Raw genomic sequence first — 24,464 nt, 5'->3', positions numbered from 1 at the left:
TATTGAAAATGTGATACCATTGATATTAAAGTCTGTAAAGTTGTTTGTATTTAACTGTATAATGTTGTTTATAAGCCAATATTTTATGTTTCAATATTTAAATGTATATGTACCTTTAGCAGAATCTTATACATCAATTTTCTGAGATCAAGTTGCACCATTTTGGTCATAACATTTGATTAGCCTCATGTAGAAAAAACATAACCTTTCCATAACATAAAATAAACAAAAGGTCAATGTGTATATAAAAATAATGTTACTTGCCTGTTAGTATATCATCAGGACCAGATGCATTGGCAAAACCTTTAAAAGATACAACACATCAACATCAAGTTAACCCTTAAGGCTGTAAAGTAGACATTGAAGTAAGGTGTTTCTTAACCTGTTGACGTCAGAAAGAGTGTGGTGTTTTTAGTGGTTGAAGAATCAGAAACTGAGAGTCTTGGTGTGATCGAGTGTATTTCAACACTTGTTTGTGGACTTGTTTGCGGTTCCGTTGTCCTAACATGAATAACTTCCTCCGGGACCCAAGTGTTGTCTGTTAATTTTAAAGAAGTTTGCCAGACATAACTGCATTTCTGGGGTCAGTTTAATGAATGGTGGTGTTGCCTAAGTAGCTCCTAAACTCTATTTGTTTTCATATTTAATATGAAACAACCTTGCAGGATTGCAGTTCTTTATTCAGGGCTTCAGACTTCAACCAAATGGTCACATTTTGCAATTTTTTCCTGCTAATGTGATTGTTTTTTTTTTAGAAGTTGCACAGTTTGTGCTTTCTTACTTGAATCACACTACAGTTCATTTATCTTTTTTATGTGGTTAATTTGAGCAGGTATCAACCCAGCAATCACACTAGGTTGTACAGTAAAAGTGAACTGAAAAAAGTGTATTGAGACCTGCTTGAAGATTTGGTACCCTTTTTATTATTATTAGTCCTGTGACAGGTTGTGGAAAAGCTTGCAATTGTGCAGGGCTTCATAAAAAATGTTCTAATAATGTTCAATCTTGTTTACTTCTGGGAGTTGACATGGACATTTTCTGCTCATTAATTCAGACCAATCAAAATGCAATCTTGCTAATGCAAATCTAGCCAATGAGTGATGTGGATGCTTTTTGGTTTGTTTCAGACTGGAGGAATCTGTGATGTAAATAGGAACCAAAGTAGTTGAAAATGCTTTTCCCTTATTGGATGAAAGAAACAAATGTGAAAGCAACCTCAGTGTGACTTGTGCTGTCTAATGTTATTCTAGAGCTCCATCATCTGTTCCATCCCAGTGTATCAAAACCAATAACAGCAATAAGCATCTAGTTTTTCTGTGCATAGATGAATAGTTTACCCCCCAAAAAATGATCAATCATTTACTTACCCTCAATCAATCCTCTGCGAATATGACTTTTTACTTTTGGTTAAACTCAGTTGGAGTTGTAAAAATGTTGTCCTGGCTCTATTGTATAGGTTAGTTTTACAACAGATATATGGACTTTTTGAAGCCATTTTGAATCATCATACAGCATGGAAGAGCCGGGATTAATTTATAAACTACTCTGACTGTGATTGTCTGAAGCAAGAAAGTCGTAAACCGAGGATGGCTTGAGGGTGAGAAATGTATGTGGTCATTTAATTTTTAAGTTAAGTATTCCTTTAACAGCCATTCATATAAAATCATCAAGAGAGAAAGTGCAATTAAATGTGTGAGATTTCTAGTGTACCTTCAGATACTGTCAGTGTGACTTGATTAAATGTGTCCAGACCAACTCTCTCCACTCCACACCAGTAAACCCCAGAGTCTGACTTTTGTAGATCAGTGATGGTCACAGTGAAGACTCCATGGCCAGTGTTCTTCAGTGTGTATCTCCCTTTAGGTGACTGGTCAGACTTTACTAAAACCTCCGTGTCTTTACACGGATCTCTGCAGAAATACTTTATATTGTCTGAAGCCCACTTGTGGGAACAAGTAATTGTAATGTTTCTTCCTTTGTATCCTTGTGTAGAAACTTCATCAGTAGTTGAAGTCTTGAATTCTGTGAAATGAAATATGTTAGAGCCCAAGGGATGTCAATTACCACAAATTCGATGATGATTAGTTGATTATTGTTAAAAGCAGTGCTTTTCAACCACGTTCCTTGTGGACTACCAACGCTACATGTTTTGAATGTCTGTCACACCCATTACAGCTCTTTCAGTCTCTGCTAATGATGATCTGAATTAGGTGTGTTTGGTTAAGGAGATATAGAAAATGTGCAGAGCTGGTGGTCCTCCAGGAACGTGGTTGAGAAAAACTGGTTTAAAGGAATGCGTCCTCACCAAAGGGAAATGTTTTTAATTTAATATACTCATTTATTGGGTAAAGACTATACAATAGTGTCGTCTCGGACATACACACTGGCAACCGGTTAATGTGTGCGTCTCTGTAAACAAATAGATTTAGGTTTGTAGGTCCAAATTTCCGTTTCAGTGCAGCTTTGAATGGCTCTCTGATCCCACCTGAATCAGGGTCTTATAAAGCAAAGCAATCAGTCATTCTCTAAAAAGCATTTATTTGAATGACTGATTGTTTGTTGCCCCTTGTTTATCTTCCTGTATCACGCTACTCCACCACTGTGTCGCTGTGTTCGGTATGCCAGCTTTTAGCACTGCCAGATCCTCATCTGAGTGGGTCAACTACATCCTGTACATGACCTAAGGAAGGCGGGTGGTTGAGCCAGTATGATTACACTTACTACTGCTTCTGTTCATATTTGTCCTCCATAAATAACCTTGAGAGATGGACTTCATAAGTAAATGAAAACTGACTTGACTACATAATGCATGAAGTACTGGACAAGTATTGATCAATGCATTGGGAAACTAGTCCTATAATGATGTCCAGCCATGCTTAATTGACCATCGATAATTTTGATTAAGTGCTTGCATTCCAAGTTGTTATTTGCCTAAAACTCACACAGCTTTATACAGTTTACCCCCTACTAACATTTTTTTTCTTCTAGTAATCTTGAAAGCATGATTGTTAGCGGAATCAGTTAGAGCAAAACTTTAGAGCTATATATCATCCAGGAACTGAGTTTTTGACTATTGTCCTAACTAGGGATCAGTTCCTCAACAGCACTTTTTGGTTTCAGATATTTACTTTCAAAACTACTGATATACTGATCGCTGTACTTTGTATTGGATTGTCTATCAACATTACAATAGAAAGTGTGATCAAACCCACTGATTTTTTTTTTTTTTTCTATAAACGTTCATGAAGGTCTAAATAAACGCATTGATAATCCTAACCTCTGTGCTGTTTACCTATAGTTTTGCCTCTTGTAATCAGCTAGAAGTTACTAGTTTTACATTTCCCCATTAGATGAAACATGTGGGTGTTTCAAAATCATAACTGTTGATCGAAAGACATCAGGCTAACTAAAATCAGTTCATCTTCTTAATATTGTTTGCTTATTTGTGACATCATAGACTTTGCAGTACAGGCATAAGATAATGTTTTCATAAGATAATGTTGTCATGTTTAAAAGTTTGTTGTAGGTCAAGTTTTGAAAGTTTTTGAAAGTGTTTTTCTACAGTCAAAAGTTGATGTTTATTTGGTCTAATATACGAAATCAACAGTATAATTTGTACAATTATACATGGCTGTTCTTTATTTTTATATTGTTTAAAATATAACCTGTAGCTTTGATATCTTCAGTGTCACATAATCATTCAGAAATCATGCTCAGAAAACATTTCTGATTATATTATTTATAACGATTTTATTTATTTATTTTTAAGTGAACCATGATGTGTTAAGATTCAGAAGATTTACAGTAAAAATGCTTTACACCACATTGCATAGATTTATTTCTAACATCATTAATAATAATTAGCATGGTTTGGTACCAATAGTTTGGCATATAATAGATCTCGCTATTCCTTCTTTATGTATATCCTTATATTTTTTATTTATTTCTTATGTACCTTTAAAAAACTTAACACAAATTTGTTAATCCGTCCAAAAAATCTGTACAAAACTTACCTGATATAAATGTCCAGAACCAAAGAACACAGATGAACCTCATCCTGAGTAAGGATCCTTTTCTGTTTGTTCTGGTCCAGTTTTAGTTTTCTATGCTCAGTTTTTATCATTGGCTTCAATCTGTATGTCCAGATCCTCATCTACACTCTTTCTAACGTGTGTACCGGTTTCTACGGTACACACACTCACATCTAAAACCTGACCACTTCCTCCTGGTTCACTTTTGCTTTGAATGCACATCCCCATTTTACACAGGTCCAGGGTCAGGTTCCATCTGCCTGCCGTGATCGGTAGAGTCAAGCTTGAGGTGTGCAGTCTGATCCTCGGCCAGTGTGAAATAAAACCCATTCAGATGCTGTACTGCACTGACTGAATGATATTTCATTGGCTAGCAGGTAGTGGGAATTAAAACTCTTTGCAGAATGGTTAAATTTTTCCAGAAACAAGCATGCTTTTTTTTTTCCAGTGAATATTGAACTAGGTTGACAGAACAAGTTAGTTTTTGTCAATGAGGGTATTCAAATCCTTGTTTTCGTGTGCGTTTAAATGTTGTCGGGTCATAAAGTGCTGCAATTTTAATGGTAAGACCCAGACTAATTTGCTATTGATTTCCCCTCATTTTTACTTTGGATTTATTTAACAGTGATTTGTTTTTTTTTAATTTATGAGTAAAACAAGGTCGGTTGCAAATGTAAACAGTGTACAATGTGACAATGTAAATCACACACACTCATACTGCGAATGGGAATTAAGTAGATTAAAAATACAAGATTGTGTGTGCATGTTACAAAAAAAGAAGGATAAGTATTGTGGTTATTTTGACCAGGCCTTACTACTAACGAAATCTATTATAAAAACCTTTAGGAAGATCTCAAGTAAAAACCATCGATGAATTAGTTTGATTTCATGGCTACAGAACTTTTATAGTGTATTATAGAGTATTTTGATATATTTTTTAATTAAAAGAATTTTTATTCCAAAACACTGCACAAATACATGATAAAACTCATGTCTGCAGTGTAAGCAGGTAGATCGGATTTTCACCTGTCAATGCGAGTCAAGTGTCATTAAAAACCACAGCGAATGATGTCAACTCTGACACTTTCATTTCAAAACAGACTTCAGCAGAGTCCCAAACCTTAAATCTCAGGACTAAATACGCTCTACACTCGTATGTAACGAGGACTATGTATTTAATGAGCCAATGAGGACTAAATACGCTTTTTATATTGTCATGTAGCACAATTATTTAAGCATGTTAACAAGAGAGCGTGCAATATCTGCCACTGAACATAATATAAAGCTGTTGCATACATCATGTGCATAAATCATGCCATGGACATTACAATAAGAGAAAAAAAAACGTCTATTGGTTTTAAAAGGCCTAGATTAAAAGACAAATGAGAACTTGTCTGTCATAAACTATAGTGAAACAGCTTGTCTAAAAGAAAATGAAACTATGCAAACAGATTAAATATAGGAACGAAGAAAAGGGCACTCTTATTATCATCTGTCAGTCATCGCCCGCTTTTTTTTTTTTTTTCTTTTCCCTGGTTAGTGCACCTTTGCCGTGTACTGTGTAAATGCAGACAATCGATATGATTCACTTTTAAAAGATGATGTAAGCAGTTCATCAAAAAAAAAAATAAAAAAATGGGATACAGTCACAAAATCTGAATTGACCATCAAGATCTGCAGTGTAAATGCAGCCTAAGAGTGTTTGAACTAATCAGTGATTTTTAAGCTTTTCTCCTTTTTTTTCCGTTTGTTTTTTTTTTACTTGTCAAAATCAGATATAAGTGAAGTTTAATATCTTAAACTAATTTCGAGAGGAGTACGTGCTCATGATTAACCCAGCTGGCTCATATTAGCTAATCACAACCCTCCAATCAAAGCATCATAAGTTCCTATATATACATCCTCTTTTCTCTTTGCAACTATCTTCGTCTTGAAGAAACCCCCCGCCTTCCCCTCCTTCCACCTTTATCCAGTATAGGTGGCCCAGCAGGGATTTCATCGGCTCTGGCTCCTTGCCATAGCATCCGGCATTTCGGGGTAGCCAAATAGGCTCTCATGTCTGTTCTACTAGACATCTCGCTCTAAGGGAGTTCATCTTGGCCTTAGCTGCGGGGGAGCCTTGAGATCGCCCTGAGCTCAATCTCCCCTCGCCCCGCAAAGGGAGGAAGCCCTGGACTCGAGGATCCCTTGAGGTCAGGGCTCTGTCTCCCGGGACATGCCAAACAAGCTTCGTAAGTCATGAGCTAAGTGTGAACTCTTAAAATGAAGAATGATACAAATGAAGTAATATATGATTGCACGTCATGATTTTGCCAAGTACGATGTGGTCCTGGATTAACATCCATGTTGATCCTGGAACATCATTTTTGTTTGAAAAAGTAATCCATACCTATTCCCTACCCCTAAACCCAACCATAACTGTAAATAATTCCCAAAATCAGAGGAGAATAATACTTGCATAACAATCATGTAGAGGTGCATAAACAGTAAGCCTAAACTTAACATAAACTGTAAACATATCCCTTAATTCTGATTGATATGTTGTTCCAGGATCAACAGAGATGTTAATCCAAATCAGGTTGGCGATTATATCATCTGCGTATCATAACATAATGAAAAAATAAAGCATTTTCTCATCATTTATTTTCCAGTAAGCAATAGCCATACATTTATGGTAATGTAACTATTAAAAACAGTGAAGGAAGAATACAAAAACATGTAATAATTGATGACAGAATAGATTTTGGTTGGCTTTAGGCAAGTCATTGACTTTTATTCAGCAGTCAAGCAAGTGAAACAGCATATGATACATGCAGTGTGAGCTGAATGTTAAATAATTTAGTTTTACAGTGATTTGTTTTGATTGCGTTGGGAAGGTCACTTTTTCATCAAAGTACACAGAATATGAAAACTCAAGGAGGGTGATTTTTATTTATTTTTTTATTTATTTATTTATTTATTTTATTTATTTATTTATTTATTTTTTATAATTTTTACACAGAAACTATTTACTAAATATTCTTTCATACTTGATACTTTATTAACTGAACTCCCAAACAATAATGGGGAAGTTACAAAATTGGCGTGTTTAAGATCTGATTAAAAATCTTTAAAAATCAATGATCTTTATTTTACTATTAAGAGGGTTTCAGACAGGAAGCACTGAATTAAATTCTGTTGCTCCGCGCCATGTCTTTAAAATATGGAAACTTTATTTTACCACAGTATTTGCAATGGAGTTGCTGCACTTGCCAGCTGCTCCTGACGATGTTGCATATTAAATTTCATCTCAGTTTATGCCTGAACAACTAAATAAATGCTTTAGTCTATTTAACTTATATAATTTATTTGCATTTGCATACTGGTGCTGTATAAGGATCATTTGTTGTGCATATAGCTCATTGCTGCAATCAGAGATTTCAGTAAGCTTCATTCACTTGGCCCTGGTCTAAATTCTCATAGATCGAATATGAATGGCTTCTCATGACTTCATACGTGTCTGTAGATTTAATCTCTGTGCTGTTCTGTATGTCCTAAAAATGAATGACAATATTAATTTAATTGTAAAATGATGTACATATTAGAAATCTGACAAGATCATTAGTAAGGATCATTCATTTTGATTTTGGTCAGGATCATTGATGCATCTCACCTCCTTTTTGAATTCGTCACTTCTGTCTGCAGATGTTGCTGCTGCAAAACATAAGAGTATTGGCTTCATGATTATTTGAAACAAGCATTGAATTATCTTGATACTTGTCAGTGTGTGTGTGTGCGCGCACACATACTTTCTGATGTTTTGACTCTCTTCCTGTACTGGTGAACTGTGATTAAACCAACTAAAAGTATGATCACTGCCAAGCCCAGACCACCAGCAGCATATTGTGAAGTGTGTACAGATGCTGAGGAAGTGAGAGAGAGAATTGATTATTAGTGTTGGTCACATGTGGAAATCCCCATCAAAAAATTCTGATGTACCTACTTAAAATCCTACAAATTTTACCACGGGGGGTGTTGAATGCTTGATTCTGATTGGCTGCTAAACATGTGCAGTTATATTTTTTTAGGTAAACATACAGATAAAGTATTGCTAGGCAGGTTTGGATTGCTTTACAGTTCGTTATCACTATGCTGAAGGATTCCAGTTATTTCACAACTGCTACTATTGTAAAAAAGCACTTTAAACACAACAAAGGCTTTGGATGAGGTTTGTGAGAAACTAGTGCAACACACTAGTAGGGCTGGGCGATTTGGCCTAAAATCAAAATCTAGATTAATTGATCATTTTAAATCAATTACGATTAATGAACGATAATTTTCCTTTCTTTCTTTCTTTCTTTCTTTCTTTCTTTCTTTCTTTCTTTCTTTCTTTCTTTCTTTCTTTCTTTCTTTCTTTCTTTATTCATTTATTTATTGCCTCATAGTTCACTGACAGGTTTTGTACAGTAAATATGCTCACAAATTACAAGTGAGAGATTTTTGAATGAAATTGCATTGCTTGATTTTAAAATAATTGAAAGAAACACACACAATATTTACTATTTATGATTATTTAATGAACTTCAATGTTGAACAACCGAAATCAAAAACACAATACCTAAAACCAACAGTCAACTTTTTCTTATAAAAAAGTAATAAATAACTTGCACTTTTAGACACAAAATAAATGATTGTTATGCTGTGTTCACACCAGATGCAGAACGCTCTGAAAAATTGAGCTATTTGCACGTAAATAGACGCATGAACATTTTGAGTTTACTTCATTCGTGTGTCAAATCCGCTTCATTCGCGCGTCAAATCTGCTTCACAATATGCTGATTCGAGTCATGGGCGGGGCTTCTTTGTGCCTGGTGACTGTAGCTTCATTGCTAAATGGCTAACACGGATTTTATTGAGAAAATTGCTGTGTTTATGTGCTTTATGAAGGCTGAAAAACAGCTTTTGAAGTCGTGTCTGAGTCCACTACACCTTTCAGAGGTGCGCCCATCAACTCCTAAAAACATCAACTCCTCTAGAAACTATACCTGGATGATGGAAGCTTTCAGCTGTGATTCCGACTGAGCAGAGTTTGATGAACTGTTGTCCGGTGTCGGCAGGAGGATTTCCCCCTGGGACACCAAAACAGGCGATACGTCATAAGTAGGGGCAGACGAAATCTGCAGACATTTTTTGCTATTTCTGCGCAGAATTTTGTTAAAAAATCTGCGGATTTATGCGCAATGATTTTGGGAGTATCATAACTGAAACCTTAATATATGAACTAAGAAGTAATACCTTTTTTAACTTGTATTTAATGTTTACAATGCAAATCCAATTAGATCCACTTTATTTGGTAAACAAAGCAAGTCTTCTATAATAAATCTACTAGAAGACTTTACAAACTGTATTGTAAATAAATGATATGAACATTTTCATATTAGTCAATAATTATTACTGAAATTCATTTAAAAACTGAATAAATATAAATTTACACGTGTAAATAAACAGAATCAATGATGGGCTAAAAATCTGCAGAATTCTGCGCACGCAAATTTCGTGTGAGCCTAGTTATAAGCACGCCCTTACAAAAGAAAGCTCCTGGTTGGTTATTGTGGTGCAGATGTCCGCTGTAGTTCAGATTTTTCCAACTCGAGCGATTCGTGCGAAACACGTTAAGTGCATCAATCGCGCAACTCGCGCCGCTTCATTCGTGCGAAACGCGTCATTCGCGTCGCCTCATTCGCATGTATAACGCCGCAGGATGTCTATTCGCACCTTTGCATTGACTTAACATGTACATTACTCGCACTTGGCGCTTCTTACGTGTCTGGTGTGAGTGCAGCATTAGTGTTTTATATATTTAAAGTAGTAAATAAGCTATATCTCTTCTAAATAAAATAACTCCTGTATATCCTGTAAATAATATTTTAAACAATGTATTTCTCGCATCTTCTGTAAACAAACAATTTTATTGTAAATAATTTTAATACAGTGGAAAATATGCTGAATCAATGCTTCTCAGTGAAGCTTTAAATCATCGTCAATGTAGTGCAAAGTAGGGCTTAAGAACAGGTCCATCGTCCTACTTGACAAGAGATCAGATGTGGCTGCAAATTGGCCACAGAAAAATAAATGAGCCTTAGCGTTTAACAGAGCGGGGTCACGTGACTTCACATGCGATAGGGAAAGTAATAGAAAAAATCGTCCTGCAAAAATTTGGTCGATTATAGGTTCTGAATGTCGATTTCGATTACTTTTCGATTTATTGCCCAGCTGTAGTTATAAGCAGAATAATTGACTTTAGTCCATTTAATTATTATTAATAATTTTTTAATAATTCAAGGGCCCATCATCAGTTGTTCCATACTTATTGTTAGTTTTTTTCCCCATTAAACACTGAATGAATATTTCAAGCACTACTGGTCAATAAATCTCTTCGTTTTGTAACTGTGACGAATAATATATAGCCACATTTTATTTGTAATGCCTTTTAATTTCTTTGCCAAACTAAAAGAAACTAACCATACAATATTAAAGGCTTATAATATACAGGATTAAAATTAGGGTTGATAAAGTTGTCACCTGAAACTGAGGGTGGGAATGTGATGGTGTCCAGGCTTGAATATCCACAGGCACTGCTTGCTTTGGTGGATGGAGATTCAGAGGATGGTGCTGCTTGTGTGTTGGTTGTGTGTAGTAAACCCATGAACGTGTCCATGTCTGTGTATGCTTGTGTGGATGTGGCAATGCTTTCGTTAGGATCTGCATAGGAAAAGGAAAAATAAATAACTGAGAAAAATGCAAATGACACTGGAAATAGTCATTCTTACCCTTAGAGACTTCCAGTATGACTTTCTCATATGTGTCTTTAATTGATCTATTCACACCACACCAGTAAATCCCAGAGTCTGACTCTTGTAGATCAGTGATGGTCACAGTGAAGGAGCCATTTCCTAAATCTTTCAATCTGTATCTCCCAATAAGTGCTTGTATCGAAGAGACAAGAGCACCATCTTTATATGTGCATGGATCTCTGCAGAAATACTTGAAGTTGTCTGAGGCCCATTTATGGGAACATGTAATCATCACAGATTTTCCAGTGAATTCATGTATAGTAATATCTGCAGAAGTTGCAATCCCAAATCCTGTTGGATGAAATAAATGCACAATATTTCAATTCATTTAAATTTGAAATCAATCAAATCAGTCCTTGCAAAATCAATTGGACTTTCACTCCTGCTGGTGGATTGATTTGTTGAAAAACATTTCTATAAAAATGTTATTTCCTTTTAAAGTTTTTTCATATTCGTTATCCTAAAAATTTATTTATGATGCAAATAAAAAATAAATAAATGTTGTGTCCATTGGATCCTGAACAGAGACTAGCAGTATGTCAAAGACATGGACACACACACAAAACAGCAGCAGGGAGCCAGTTTACAATAGGCAACAGAAGTGACTGTCAACCATCTGCCATTATGTGACTTTATATTAAGCAGTTTGATTGTCAAACGTGCTCTGTGCTGCGAGATGAAGTGAATAAATTTGGCAGAGATTTTGTCTTTACACTGTAAAAAATAAATCCGTAAAATTTACGGTAAAAAAACGGCAGCTGTGGTTGCCATCAAAAATACGGTACAAACCGTAAAAGTAATTTCTTTAATTTATAGATGTAATATGTCTGTGTTTTGAATTACCAACATCTACACATATTTTGTTACACAGTTAAACAGCCATATGCAGGTGGTGATGAGGAAGTTACATAATTGACCAAAGCTCATCACAAATAACTTTTGTACTTTATACAAAAAAAAAACTTTATATAGAAGGTGCTCAGTGTCATTCACACAGCTACTAAACACCAGTATGGTTACACACATAAAATTAAAGTCATGAAATAAACATTGTTTATCAACATTAGATGTAACATAAATCTCTAATGTACATAATTGAAGAGAAAACAACTAAAAAAATCCATAGTAATGTCAACAAAAAGCATAAAAAGTGATGTGCCAAATAGGGAATTCTGGGAAAGTCAATTTACGGTTATTCGCCGTATATATTAAGGAAACATACCGTTAACCAGGTTACAGATTTTTACTGTGGAATTTTTATAGTTGTTTTTTACCGTTGAAATCATGGGCATTTTTTACAGTGTACTTGTATAATGGCACTGAATTGTCAAAACCTCTCTCAAAATGTTTACTGTGGATTTGAAAAACTGGAAAAATCTAACCCAGTCTGAATTTACGATGGACGAATATTGCGGAGGCAGAGTTGTGATTGACCAATGTGAGCTCGTATTTATTTATTTAAGATGCAAAAATTTTAGACTGTAAATTTGATCAAAAAATTTGTCAGACTGATTTGAAAACTTCAAACCCAAACAGCTGAGTCTTGTCCATTTTTAAGAAACAGCTAAAGACGCCATCAGTTTTGTCAACACATAATCTTTTAATAATAGCACTTCCTATTCTGTTCTAAACATATCTGTTTGTGCTGCTTATGTGTTTTATATAGACAATATCAAACACCCAAATGCTAAACGTACCAATACTTGTCACTGCATACAAATAATATTTTTCTGGTGATTTAAGATTCTATTATACTGAAGTTGCTTTGGATAAATGCATCTGCTTAATAAATAAATGTGAATGTAAATTTAGTTATAGATTTAAACCATGACTTAAATCTGGTTATTTTGGTTCCCAACTATAGAAACCATCTCGTATGAAATATTATATCATTCAGTCAATAATTTGGCAGCTTAATAGAAAACTGGAATTACTGCTATTTTTACTGACTGTCATAAATATAAAGAAAACTGACCTGACAGCAAGATCCAGAGCCAGAAAACACAGAATAACTTCATTTTGAGAAGTAATTCTGCTCAGTGCGAGCTTTGCACAAAGTAGGGTAGACTGAGTAGTCTTTAGGTGTCCAACTGAGATCACACTTAAGAAAGGTGTCTTCACAACCATAAAATATTACAAAACATGCATGGTTTAGTGACCACTTCTCTTTTAATACCTGAGTTGTTTCACATTGGTATGTTTTAAAAGAGAATTTTTGAAGAAGGCCAATCTGTATGACAGATTAAATCTTTATCTGGCGAAGAACCATATATGATAACATCACTGAAATTGACTAAAGTGTCATTTTGAATTCTTTTGTAATAAAAGTTCAAAACCACCAGTAAAAACCCCAAAACAGGGTTTACAACGACTCCCTGTAAAGGGTTGAATGTAGCTCACTGCATATTATGCTGGTATAAGTAAAATTAATTGAATTAGCTTCAAAATATAAACAAATGTCAATGAACTAAACTTTCAGTTCATATAATAGCTGTTTGTACAAAACATATTTACAGTTTAAACTAATTATGGAGTCCTTATTTTTTCAGTTGGCAAAGTGACAAGGTAGTAACAGTGTGACAGCTTTATTGTCAATTCACATACAGAGAATTTATATTACGTTACTCTCAGACCCTGGGTGCACAGAGATTACACAAAATCAACAAGGAGTAGTATAAAATATACAAATATGCATTGTCCAATATACAAATAATACTTTAAATGAAATTGCAGCACAGGATGTCATTAGAGAAATATCAGAACAGGACCAGGTAACGGGCAATAAGAGGAACAATGCAAAGAAAGTTGAATTAGTTACATGTATTTGTTGTTCTTCATTTTACTTTTAACACTTTAAACAGTACAGTCTCTGTGGGATTGGTATTTTTATCGAAGAGTTTGAAAGTTTAAGAGTTTGTCCCACATTTACAATTTACATTTTGCGAGTTCACTTCCTGAATTTCTGTACTTGAATGGGTTTTTGGTCGTACAATCATCAGAATCTCTGATTGTCCCCTGCCACTCCAAAAAAATGTACATCAGAATTTTATAAATCAAACATGCTATCATTATTGGATGCTATTAGTATGCAATTTTGAACCAGAAAGTACAAACACAATTGTAGAAATGCAATTATTAAATAAAAATAATGATAAGTCAACATATTCAAAGTTACTCTTGTTAGTCATCAAGGCAACTGATTTTTTTGTCCATGTTTAAATTTGCCTTTTGTTACTGAAAATGACATGTACACAGACAACACTTTGCATCTGTGTAAACACTATAGCATTATCTGTCATAATTGGTAATATAACAAGGGTATAAACAAAGCTTAGTTGTTAAATGCTAGATAGATATAGCCTACACAAAACGTCTGTAGGGTAAAATAATATACAGTTTTTCTGCTACAATATGTACACATCAAAATAATGAATGCAGTAAATTAAAAATGTAATTTGTAACATTAATGTTATGGGATTATTTTCAATGTAGGCTCAATCTGAAAATGTACCCCTGTATAAATTTCTGTAGATCATCAATTATATAGCCAGAGGAACATATGCCTGCAATTTGTCTTTAAAATGAATGCTATGGGGCGGTATGATGCTGTTCCTTTTTTGCGCTTACCAGCTGACCGCTTACCTCCGTGTGGACAGCTGTCCCACTGTTACCAGTTTGCTCAGTAGCTCGCCATTTACGTTGGCAGACTTGTGACATAAAGTGGAGTTTATGGCCCGTTTCCACTGAGTGGTACGGTACAGTTCGGTTTGGTACGCTTTTATGGCCGTTTCCACTGTCAAAAGGCGTACCGAACCAAACCGTACCGTACTGTACTACTTTTTCAGCACCTTTTCGAAAGGGTACCAAACACGAGAAAAGGTACCAAAAAGCGGAGCTAGACGCGCAGCTGAATGCTATTGGTTTACAGAGGCGTCATTCGCTTACGCAACAAGCCAGAATGAAAACAAAAAACCCGCCATGTTTGAAACACACAGCCGACGAGCCGAGACATTACAGCAGAATTATATATGCATATAATAACGACTCATGGTCGACCTGGGCTCAAACAAACCTTGCCGTCATCATGATGAACAGCCACAAAGCCAAGAAAAAGAGCAGATTTACCCTGTGCCCCGTAGTTTTTTACGAGTCAGTCTGAGGCGCGAGCCGTTTCGCTTTCTTGCTTGCGCTCGCGTCCGCGTCTATATCTGAAATAACAAACTTCTTGAGCTGATGATAATAACCTGCACTTGCTTATTGACGTGCTTTTGAAACCCGATCCTGTCAGACACTGACAAACACGAGAGTGAAGCGCGAAAAAACAAAGGAGAAGCCGGAAAAAAGGAGCACTGCCTTGTTTAACTATTATTGTTATTATCCCCTTTTGGACTAATATGAACTCAGAATGATGGAATTGTTCTCTAACAGAGGCTACATGTGCTGCTGAAGATTACAGACACAGATGAGAGGTTTTCGCTCACTGTATGCTATATTTTCTGTTGTTTTTTAACCTAAATACGGACGAAATGTCTGCTGTGTGTAGTTCTTCTGTAATTGGTAACATATCGGAGACTGTAAGGGGCTGTATGTGTTTATATATGTTCATTTATTTATTTATTTAATATAATTACAGACGTTACAGTAGGCTGTTTCGCACTGTCATTGATCTGCAGTTATAATCAACTCATGTTCATAGAAAAGTTAGTAATAAACATTTCTACACAAGTATTTTTGTGTATGAAAGATCTGTTTTGTGAGAAGTGCTTCTCATATGATATGTGAGCGACCTGTACAGCTTTATTGTAGACATTTCCTCGAGCGAGAATGACGTCGACTGAAACTTCTGTGGTACACCACGCCCACCAAAAGGGTACCCTTGGTAGTGGAAACGCAAGCTTGACAAAGGTGACCCATACCGTACCGTACCAGTTAGTGGAAACGAGCCCTTACCGCGATGACCGGGTTCGAGTCTGGCAAAGAACGGTTCCAGAAAGCGTGTTAGACAAAAACAAAAGCCAGAAAATAAAATAAACAGTGAGAATTTGGTAAAATCTGAAAAATTGTTAAAATCAGGAAAGCTTGACTTTTTCTGGATTGCTGTTGCTTGTGTTTGGGAAAGTGGGTGGATGGGTCAATTAGTGCTTTTTAAAACACTATTGGTTGGGTTAAGGGAAGGAGGAGGCTGGGTCAGTTGATCGGTCAGTCAGTCAGTAGATACCAGCCTCTGATGTTGTGAATGGCACTCCTGAGAGAAATTTGACATCTTAAAAAGCATACACAGGGGCCTCTAGTGGATTCGCAAAAACAAAAAACTGCAAAAAATGTACCTCCTGGGACGTATTTGGTGCTCTTCAAAAATGTATTTAGGAGTACGGTTTCAGAATGAGCCTGGGTTGGATTTTTTTTTAATACAGGACCACAACGCAGAAAAGTTGACCAGTCAACTTGTTTTCCACAGCCCTAATCAGCACTGTCATTTGGAGATTGTTTGGTGCAGCTTGGCTGAAATGAGAGGAGGGAATATGGTGGGAGATCTTGGTTTTGATTGGCTGTATGAGTTTTAGTCACATTACAATAAGTGGAGTGTGTACTGATCTGCTGCTGGGTCTCTGTGATCTCCTCATAATCACCAGCAGTCTGTTCAGCAACATATAGAGAACAAAACAATGTTTAAGTTACTAACAAGAGCTTTGAGACCATTAATCAACTTCATTTCTGGCATGTTACATATGTTTGATGATTAATATTAGATATTCTGCAAGCCAAATTAGCATGCTATATAACGGTGCATTGAAAATCAGTAAATGACCTACACAAATGTCCACTAGAGAGCAGTATGAATATATTGCCTGTATTATAATTCATTTAACTCAGAAATCAGAATTTAGAATTTAGAAAATGAAATAATAATTTAAAAATTCAACACTTAAGTTTTCTTCCTCACCTCTGTGGCATACGTGGTGTGTTGCATTTCCCCATCAGCTTAAGTTGGAAACAAGGAAATATTTTAGCTGACAGATTATGGAAGACTATATTTAGAGAATGCAGCATATTTTCACTTACCATCAGAATTGTGTGATTTTCTCTTTCGCATGTAAACTAAACAGAGAACTACTGCAAATATAATCACCACGAGAGTCAGAATGACGGGAGTGAACATCTGATAATCTAAAATCAACAGAAACACTTGGTTGGCAGTCACACTAGCATTGCAGAATTATCTCAACCTTCAAAAACTCAAACATTGTTAACAGCATCCTTAAAGTTAACTCAAAAATGAACAATTTGTGATTAATCTATTTTCAGTGAACTAATTTAGTAGTCATTTTTACGCTTTCTGATTAGAATTCAATTCTAATTCTCAGCCCTATAGTTTGCAGAAAAATAAGTAAAACTCACCAGATTGTGTAGCATTCTCATAAAAAGCAGGTCTGGATGAATAAGCAGGATATTTAAATTCTATAAAAGAGGAGCAACATCATCTCATAATGTTTTCATTCATATAGACGAATAGGTGCAACATACTGAACTGTTACCTGCTGTAGAAGAACTGGAGAAATCATCAAGTGTTAAAGAGATGGAGATTACACTTTTTGTTGAGGATTGCGGATGTGTCACTGTTTTTGGAATTTTGGGTTGTTCTGAAGTTTTGCCAAAGCAAATAATAATTAACATATAGAGAGTATTTGATATGTAAATGAGTATTTACACTGCTAATACCATGTATCATCCTTACCTTTAGATACTGTCAGTTCGACTTTACGATGTGTGTTTTTAATTGATCTCTCCACTCCACACCAGTAAACCCCAGAGTCAGACTCCTTTAGATCAGTGATGGTCACAATGAAGACTCCTTTTCCATAGTCATTCAGTGTGTATCTTCCTTTAGGTGACTTGTCAGAGTTTACTAAAATATCATTCTTGTCATTACATGGATCTCTGCAGAAAAACTTTTTGTTGTCTGAAGCCCAGCTATGGGAACAAGAAATATTGATGTAGTTCCCTTTATATCCATGTACACTACTCCCATCAGTAGCTGAAACACAGTTTGATGGAAATGTTAATGGAAATACATTTTATTATCAAATAGTAATGTTAATAAGTGTCAATTTAGTCAATTAATATGCGGAAAAGTTATAGTTCAGTTAAAAAGATATATATTATAAACAAATAATATAAACAAATATTGAAATGTTGTTTTGAAAAAGTTGACCAGACATTCCTGTGGTTTTGGCTGATTGGCTTCATTATATGCTAAAAAGAAATGTTATTTTTAATGTCAAATCAAGGGTGTCATTGGTTTTCAGTTCATGACAGGTTTAAAGGAGCCATAATAATTTTGAACTCTACTTAACAACAACTTGTAGTCTGATATCGGTTTAAAATAACTTTGGTTGAAGCTGTATGTGCAGTGGTTTGAAAAATTGTTTGCTTCCTTACTGATTTATTTTCTTGCATGTTTGTCACACTTCGTTTCAGATCATCAAACAAATATAAATATTAGTCAAAGATAACAAGTAAAGACATCTTGCCGTTTTTAAATGGTATTTTACTATTAAGCGAAAACAAAATTTGAAGCCACATAGCCCTGTGTGAAAAAGTGCCACACCTGCTAGCAATCAAAATAAGAAGCTTAAATTGGACCTACTTGACAAGTGAAGTAGACCACAAGATCTTTAAAAGCTAGACATCATGCAGACATCCAAAGAAATTTAAAAACAAATGACAAAGATAATAGTAGAGATCTACCAGTCTGGAAAAGGTTATAACAATATTTCTAAAGCTTTAGAACTGCAGCAAATCAGAGTGATGGCTATTATCAAAGACTATAGAATACACAAAACGTGTCACTCTTAGGGTTTTGAATGGGAAAAACTGTAACAGTCAATATGGCGAATGAAGCCCCACCTACTAATATAGGAGCCAATCATCAATCGCTACAGACTGACTGACACTGACTGGCATTATTCAGAGAATAGTAATGTGTAGAATTTGGGCAACATGAAAAAATACAGATTTTGTTTGATTCGAACGTTTAGAAACAAAACTTTTTAGACCGTTGTTTAATTTTATTGGTGATTCCAAATTTGTAATGTAATCATAAGCTTGGCAATCAGTTTTGGAGAATTTGAGGTTTCCCCATTCAAACAGAATGCCAAAGCACACTGCCCAAGACGTGTTTCAAATATGGCCATCGAGTGAAATTACTTGCCTTAAAGGGACTTTGCCGTTATCTTCGAATAGCAAAAACATGGAACAGCGAAGAACCTTCCCTGGATTTTAATTACCCCAAGAGATGAGCGACAACTCATCCAAGAGGTCACAAAAGCTCCCTCAACAATATCCTGTATATAATATATAACTGCAGGCCTCATTTGCCTCAGTTAAGTTGAGTCTTCATGACTCCATAAGATAGAGACTGTGCAAAAATGGTGTACATGGCACAGAAGACTAAAACATTTTGGAAAATGTAAGTCTGTGTTGCGTAAAAGTAACACTGTGTTTGAAAAAACAAAACAAAACAAAAAACACCATACCAACAGTAAAATGTGATGGTCTGGAGCTGTTCTGCTGCTTCGAGACCTGAAAGACTTGCTATGATAAATGGAACCATGAATTATGCTGTGTCCCAAAATATCCTGAAGAAGAATGTCTGTCTGTTTATTAGTGATCTCAAATTGAAGCGAATTTGGGTTCTAGACCAGCAAGTCCACTTCTAAATGGCTGAAGAAAAACATAATGAAGACTTTTCGAGTGGCCTAGTCAAAGTCCTGATCAGAATCCTATTGAGATTTTGTGGCATGATGAGATGAGTGGGCCAAAATTCCTCCACAACGCTTATACCAAAAGGCTTATAGCGTACTTATTGCAAGTAATAAAAATGCTTGATTGCAGTTGTTGCTGCTTAGGTTGGCCCAACCTGTTATTAGGTTTAGGGGGCAAACACATTTTTTTTAAACATGGCTATGTAGTTTTGGATTTTGTTTTCTCTTAATAATAACCTTCATTTCAAAACTGCATGATGTGTTTACTTGTGTTATCTTTGACTAATATTAAAATTTGTTTGATACATTAAAGTGTGAGAAACGTGCAAAATATGTGGGTGGTTTTCACACCACTGTATGTTCCGTTAACTACAGTGTGTGAACACTATTGAGGAAAGTGTATCAAACCAGCTACTGATAATTTTAAATAGTGATACAAACACATCCGTAGGAAAGTTACTACAGTACATGTTACAACAACAGTGGAAATACAAATATAGAGAGCTCACCTGACAGACCAATCCAGATCCAGAGAACACAGAATAACTTCATCTTTGGTGAATAAACTGTTATATTCCACTTTATATTAGTGCTTCTTAGTTCAGGTTCATGTTAGCTGCCATGAGAAATCTCATTGTTATGCGCAGGTTTTTTAGTTCCTGAGAAATATACAATATCCTGTCTAAATGTTTAAGTCATCGAAGACCTCATAAATGTGCTTGAACTGCATCTGCTTCCTGGTTTAACACTTGAAGGCCTTTCGTAAAGATATCTGGTTTGTGTTTCCTGTCTCAGTGTCTTGTGGTACTAATTTTGTCTGAGCAGTCAGATTCTAATCGGTGTGAAACCGTTTGACACATATTATTTCGGCATGTCTGTGAGCCGCTGATGTGTGTATGCATATATATATATAATTGCTGTAGACTTCAGAACTACAGTTAGTTTAGCTGCAAGTAGCATCTTTCTCTATTGACAGGCATTCAAGGCATTCATCTGTGTTTTGAATCATTTGAATTGCAAATAATTTAGTACACAAGATGTTTTGCATGCTTCTAAATATTGTCCCTTTCTGAATAGGGATGATGTGAGATTTATGAGTTTGTAGTTAATGTCCTCTTGTGAGTAACTATATGACCACATCCTCTGTTTGCTTGTGACATGAGCTCGTTGGTGTTATTAGCTCTCACACAGATCTGAGATCATTATTTTTTTTGTTATTAATCATTGTGAATGTGCACAATAAATCGTGAATACATCATTATCATGATAACAGGATTTGTGTGATAAATTACATTTATTTTATGCATTGGTTGTTTATCTAAATTTGACCAATCAGATGGGGCCTTATCATCTTTATCCCCACCTCCACAGTAGTTGCTGTTCCAGAGCTTAACATAGACACTAATGGCGAGAATAACAACAACCAATCAGGGTTTTCAGTCATTTATAGTGTCTTAAAGACTAAATGTTTGCATTTTAACTCTGAATTAATATTAATTATCTGAAAATATATATTTTAGCTGTTTTAATATTCATTCACTTTCTTTTCGGGATTGCCACAGCGGAATGAACTGCCAACTTATCCAGCATAGCGCATCTCTTTTGACTTGTGGGGGAAACCGGAGCACCTGGAGGAAACACACAAACACGAGGAGAACATGCAAACTCCACACAGAAATGCCAACTAACCCAGCTGGGGCTCGAAACAGCGACCTTTTTGCTGTAAGGCGATTGTGCTACCTACTGCTCCACCATAGTGCCCTGTTTTAAAATTCATTCATTTTGTTTTCAGTTTAGTCCCTTTATTAATTCGGGATTGCCACAGTGGAATGAACCCTCAGCATATGTTTTTACACAGCGGATGCCCTTCCCGCTGCAACCCATCTCTGGGAAACATCCATACTCATTCACACTCATACACTACGGACAATTTAGCCTACCCATTTCATCTGTACCGCATGTCTTTGGACTGTGGGGGAAACCAGAGCACCCGGAGGAAACCCACGTGAACCCAGGGAGAATATGCAAACTCCACACAGAAACGCCAACTGACCCAGCCGAGGCTAGAACCAGCGACTTTCTTGCTGTGAGGTGACAGCACTACCTACTGCGCCACTGCGTCGCCAGATTTAAAATTATTAAGCGTAAATTATTTAAAAACATAGCTTATAAAAATGGCATTTTTTTAGAGATATGTTATATAATAAGACGTATTGTTATCACAATACTCCACAGTTTCAGATAATGCATATTTTAACAGCATCGTGCAGCCCTAGTTATGGATCATGCTTTAATAGGGCAGTTTGATCCTAGATTAGTATGACAGAAGTACTGTCTCGTGTGTGTGTGTGTGTGTGTGTGTGTATAGCGTGAGAACAGGATCTGCAATGTTTTAAGTCAAATTATGAACTGCCAGTACACTTATGAATCTCACCTCTGACATTTTTACTACAGTAACCAGTAATCATTGGGATTCGTGAATCTCATGTAGAGGAGGCTTGTGCTATTAATTAAATTTCATATTTCTATTTTGGCCACCAACAATTATGAAAGAACAGCAATCAAGATAAAATAATTTCTGCATCATAGCAATTCCCCATTCCAGCAGTCCACATTGGTTCCTCCACAAAGCCCAATTTCACATGGAAATAAGTTGAATCTTGTATTGTGAATTTTACAGTTTGTGATGTGCTTGATTTATTGAGTATATTTGATTTGTTCATGTTTTTAAAAGCGTAAGAGCGGGTGCTGTTTAGTGCCTGCGTTTAGCCTCAGAGATGAGTAGAACAGTGATGTTACAGTGTTTCCTCTAGCATGTTTTCCAGCTGTGGCGGCAGGCCTTTTTTACACATATCTACCAACTATCTGTGGTGTTATTTCAATGACAAATGTCGTGAGCGCAGTATTACAAGTCGAGATCGCATTTATTCAATACGAGCATGCGATTTTTCTCTGTTCGTGCACAAAACTTCTTGCATGACCCTCAAATATATGCTGCTCAAGCGCAGATTTTCTCGTGCGCTCTTAAATAAACGCTGCTGAAGTGCGATTTAGTGCGTTTATGTAACGAGTATGTCTCTAACATTTATTAGATGTGCTAGGAATATTTCTGAATGTCTCCAATAGATCTACAGAGCGGTATTAATGCATCCTGAAGTAAAGTGAAACGGCTATAAACTCCAGCAAGATAGTCATTATACGCAGAGCTCTAGACCTTTATCTATAATAGTATAATTATAATAGTATAGTATAATTATGTAAACTGTGTTCGTCTTAACTGAAAGCTACATTGTGTTTGCTGGCCATCACGCACCTGTCTGTCAGAGAGTCAGCATGTAAACTTAAAGGGGTAAACACTACTACGGTTACAGATAAGGTTGCGCTGTTATAATTCACTTACCTTTTAATGTGTTTTGATGCAATTATTACCAGCTATTAAAAAACACGACTGACTGTTTTGAATGAGAAGCTGAATTGTAGCCGTGGCAGGATAAATTTTGGCATGGCGCCCCGCCATGGAAGAATGAATGTAGCGGAAACCATGTGTTATTACCTGATTAGTCAGTGCCAAAACTGGAATTAATTTAACAAAATATTTTAAAATAATGGTACAGAAATCAGTACACCTCAATGAATGTTAGGGGGAAATATTAAATTAAATTTGTATAAAAAATCAACCATTAAAAATACAAAATTTTGTTGAAATTTTGTAAACGGCTCATTTGAATTTAAATGTATTATCTTTTTTATTGCCAAAGATGTCATGTGACCACACTCTTATTTCAATGAGTTTAATAAAACTGTTTAATAAACCATTTTGTTTAAGTGAACCAAAATATATAGTCTATATTCACTGAGAAACTGACAAAAATATTCATTTTCAAAGGTGGTGTACTCAATTATGCTAAGCACTGCATATTTATTTATTTGTCATTTTAGAAATCAATAAGTATTTGTCAAATGGCCCTCTCATAATCATTTTATATAATAATGACCAAAAATAATTGGAATTATATTTTCAATAATTGAGCAACCCTAATTCAGAGTGGTCTTTCTTTCTTCTTGTGAAGTTTAGCATCAGTTCAGGTTGAAATAAAGATAAAGAGTCCTTACAAAGAACAACATCTAAATATGACTGATCGTTACGTCTATGTAAATTGCCTGTTCTTATTTTCCATTTATTTAAATGAGTAACATATTTAAGATTGTATTGAGTTTGACATATTCTTATCATAAACTAGCTAGTTGTTTAAAAGAAGATTTTCTTTGTTGGAGTAATTAAATGCTTCTTTTTGAGGTACTTTTGGGAAACAACCCAACCCCTAACAGTCCTGCAAAGAATAACATTTCCCTGAAAATATGTAAACGATGTTAGACAGTAGTGCACTGTTTAAAAGGCAACAGTTTTGTATATGTGAGGTGTGGAAAACATAATGCAAATGCGTTTTTTTACTGAGCTCATGGTCATTCGCTTGCGTTCAGCAGTTGACAGCGGACATTATTTTGTCTGAGAATTAGCAAATTTTGAAGCTTTTTCAGATCAATATGAAGTTCGTTCTTCATTTAACAGGTGAGTAGCCTTTTTCTTAGCTCATGTTACACAAATACAAATGTTGATTAAAAAATGGGCGTTTAGAAAATAAATCATGCAAATCGTTGACGTTGGCAGACATGGAAATCAGTAGCATTTTGGGCAATCAAGTTTGACAATTCTATCAATAATGTGCAGTTTAGCAATATTCATTTTCCCTACAAAGTTTAAAGTAATTTTGTGGTTTTCCAGTAAAGGTGTGAACACGGTTCGGTTTAGTTACGATTATCATGCCATCAATTCG

The 24,464-nt window shown here is 35.5% G+C and overlaps 4 protein-coding genes across 5 annotated transcripts in view; 1 reads left to right on the top strand and 3 right to left on the bottom strand.

Annotated features, from left to right (window-relative positions):
- Nucleotides 1-256: 256 nt before the first annotated feature.
- On the bottom strand, nucleotides 257-4,141 carry LOC130223280 (CMRF35-like molecule 1). Its single transcript, XM_056456102.1, has 3 exons — nucleotides 4,014-4,141; nucleotides 1,711-2,022; nucleotides 257-303 (listed from the first exon to the last, which is right to left on the bottom strand). Exons 1-3 carry the CDS (start codon nucleotides 4,054-4,056, stop codon nucleotides 257-259), a joined length of 402 nt encoding a protein of 133 aa, XP_056312077.1. The 5' UTR covers nucleotides 4,057-4,141.
- A 2,982-nt stretch (nucleotides 4,142-7,123) lies between these two features.
- LOC130223306 (CMRF35-like molecule 1) lies at nucleotides 7,124-11,126 on the bottom strand. Its single transcript, XM_056456103.1, has 5 exons — nucleotides 10,841-11,126; nucleotides 10,593-10,772; nucleotides 7,820-7,933; nucleotides 7,684-7,724; nucleotides 7,124-7,564 (listed from the first exon to the last, which is right to left on the bottom strand). Exons 1-5 carry the CDS (start codon nucleotides 11,094-11,096, stop codon nucleotides 7,451-7,453), a joined length of 705 nt encoding a protein of 234 aa, XP_056312078.1. The 5' UTR covers nucleotides 11,097-11,126; the 3' UTR covers nucleotides 7,124-7,450.
- Nucleotides 11,127-13,493: 2,367 nt separating this feature from the next.
- LOC130223298 (CMRF35-like molecule 1) lies at nucleotides 13,494-20,348 on the bottom strand. Its single transcript, XM_056456088.1, has 7 exons — nucleotides 20,139-20,348; nucleotides 17,601-17,900; nucleotides 17,401-17,505; nucleotides 17,264-17,323; nucleotides 16,928-17,032; nucleotides 16,809-16,846; nucleotides 13,494-16,501 (listed from the first exon to the last, which is right to left on the bottom strand). The coding sequence occupies exons 1-7, from the start codon at nucleotides 20,179-20,181 to the stop codon at nucleotides 16,325-16,327; spliced, it is 828 nt and encodes a 275-aa protein (XP_056312063.1). The 5' UTR covers nucleotides 20,182-20,348; the 3' UTR covers nucleotides 13,494-16,324.
- Nucleotides 20,349-24,108: 3,760 nt separating this feature from the next.
- adgre9 (adhesion G protein-coupled receptor E9) overlaps nucleotides 24,109-24,464 on the top strand; it is a 67,003-nt gene continuing 66,647 nt past the window's right edge. For both annotated transcript variants that reach the window (XM_056456045.1, XM_056456054.1), the window contains exon 1: nucleotides 24,109-24,199. In XM_056456045.1, coding sequence (XP_056312020.1) covers nucleotides 24,175-24,199 — 25 coding nt within the window. In that variant the 5' untranslated portion in view covers nucleotides 24,109-24,174. The remainder of the gene's footprint in view (nucleotides 24,200-24,464) is intronic.

Source organism: Danio aesculapii, chromosome 1 (assembly GCF_903798145.1).
Source record: "Danio aesculapii chromosome 1, fDanAes4.1, whole genome shotgun sequence".
NCBI lineage: Eukaryota > Metazoa > Chordata > Actinopteri > Cypriniformes > Danionidae > Danio > Danio aesculapii.
Note: the sequence above shows the minus strand (reverse complement) of the source record. Positions and strands in the feature narration are given on the sequence as shown.

What these genes read in the sequence shown, in the direction of transcription:
- LOC130223298 (XM_056456088.1), bottom strand. Translation starts at nt 20,181, where the DNA reads ATGAAGTTATTCTGTGTTCTCTGGATCTGGATTGGTCTGTCAG. An exon ending in TGAGAATGCTACACAATCTG is followed by an intron (nt 17,033 to 17,263) that starts GTGAGTTTTACT and finishes TGTTGATTTTAG; the next exon opens with ATTATCAGATGTTCACTCCC. An exon ending in AAAATCACACAATTCTGATG is followed by an intron (nt 16,847 to 16,927) that starts GTAAGTGAAAAT and finishes TTCCAACTTAAG; the next exon opens with CTGATGGGGAAATGCAACAC.
- LOC130223306 (XM_056456103.1), bottom strand. Translation starts at nt 11,096, where the DNA reads ATGATTACATGTTCCCATAAATGGGCCTCAGACAACTTCAAGTATTTC. An exon ending in CATACTGGAAGTCTCTAAGG is followed by an intron (nt 10,773 to 10,840) that starts GTAAGAATGACT and finishes TTTCCTATGCAG; the next exon opens with ATCCTAACGAAAGCATTGCC. An exon ending in GAGAGTCAAAACATCAGAAA is followed by an intron (nt 7,725 to 7,819) that starts GTATGTGTGCGC and finishes TATGTTTTGCAG; the next exon opens with CAGCAACATCTGCAGACAGA.
- LOC130223280 (XM_056456102.1), bottom strand. Translation starts at nt 4,056, where the DNA reads ATGAGGTTCATCTGTGTTCTTTGGTTCTGGACATTTATATCAG. An exon ending in GTTCTGGACATTTATATCAG is followed by an intron (nt 2,023 to 4,013) that starts GTAAGTTTTGTA and finishes TTCATTTCACAG; the next exon opens with AATTCAAGACTTCAACTACT. An exon ending in CACACTGACAGTATCTGAAG is followed by an intron (nt 304 to 1,710) that starts GTACACTAGAAA and finishes TATCTTTTAAAG; the next exon opens with GTTTTGCCAATGCATCTGGT.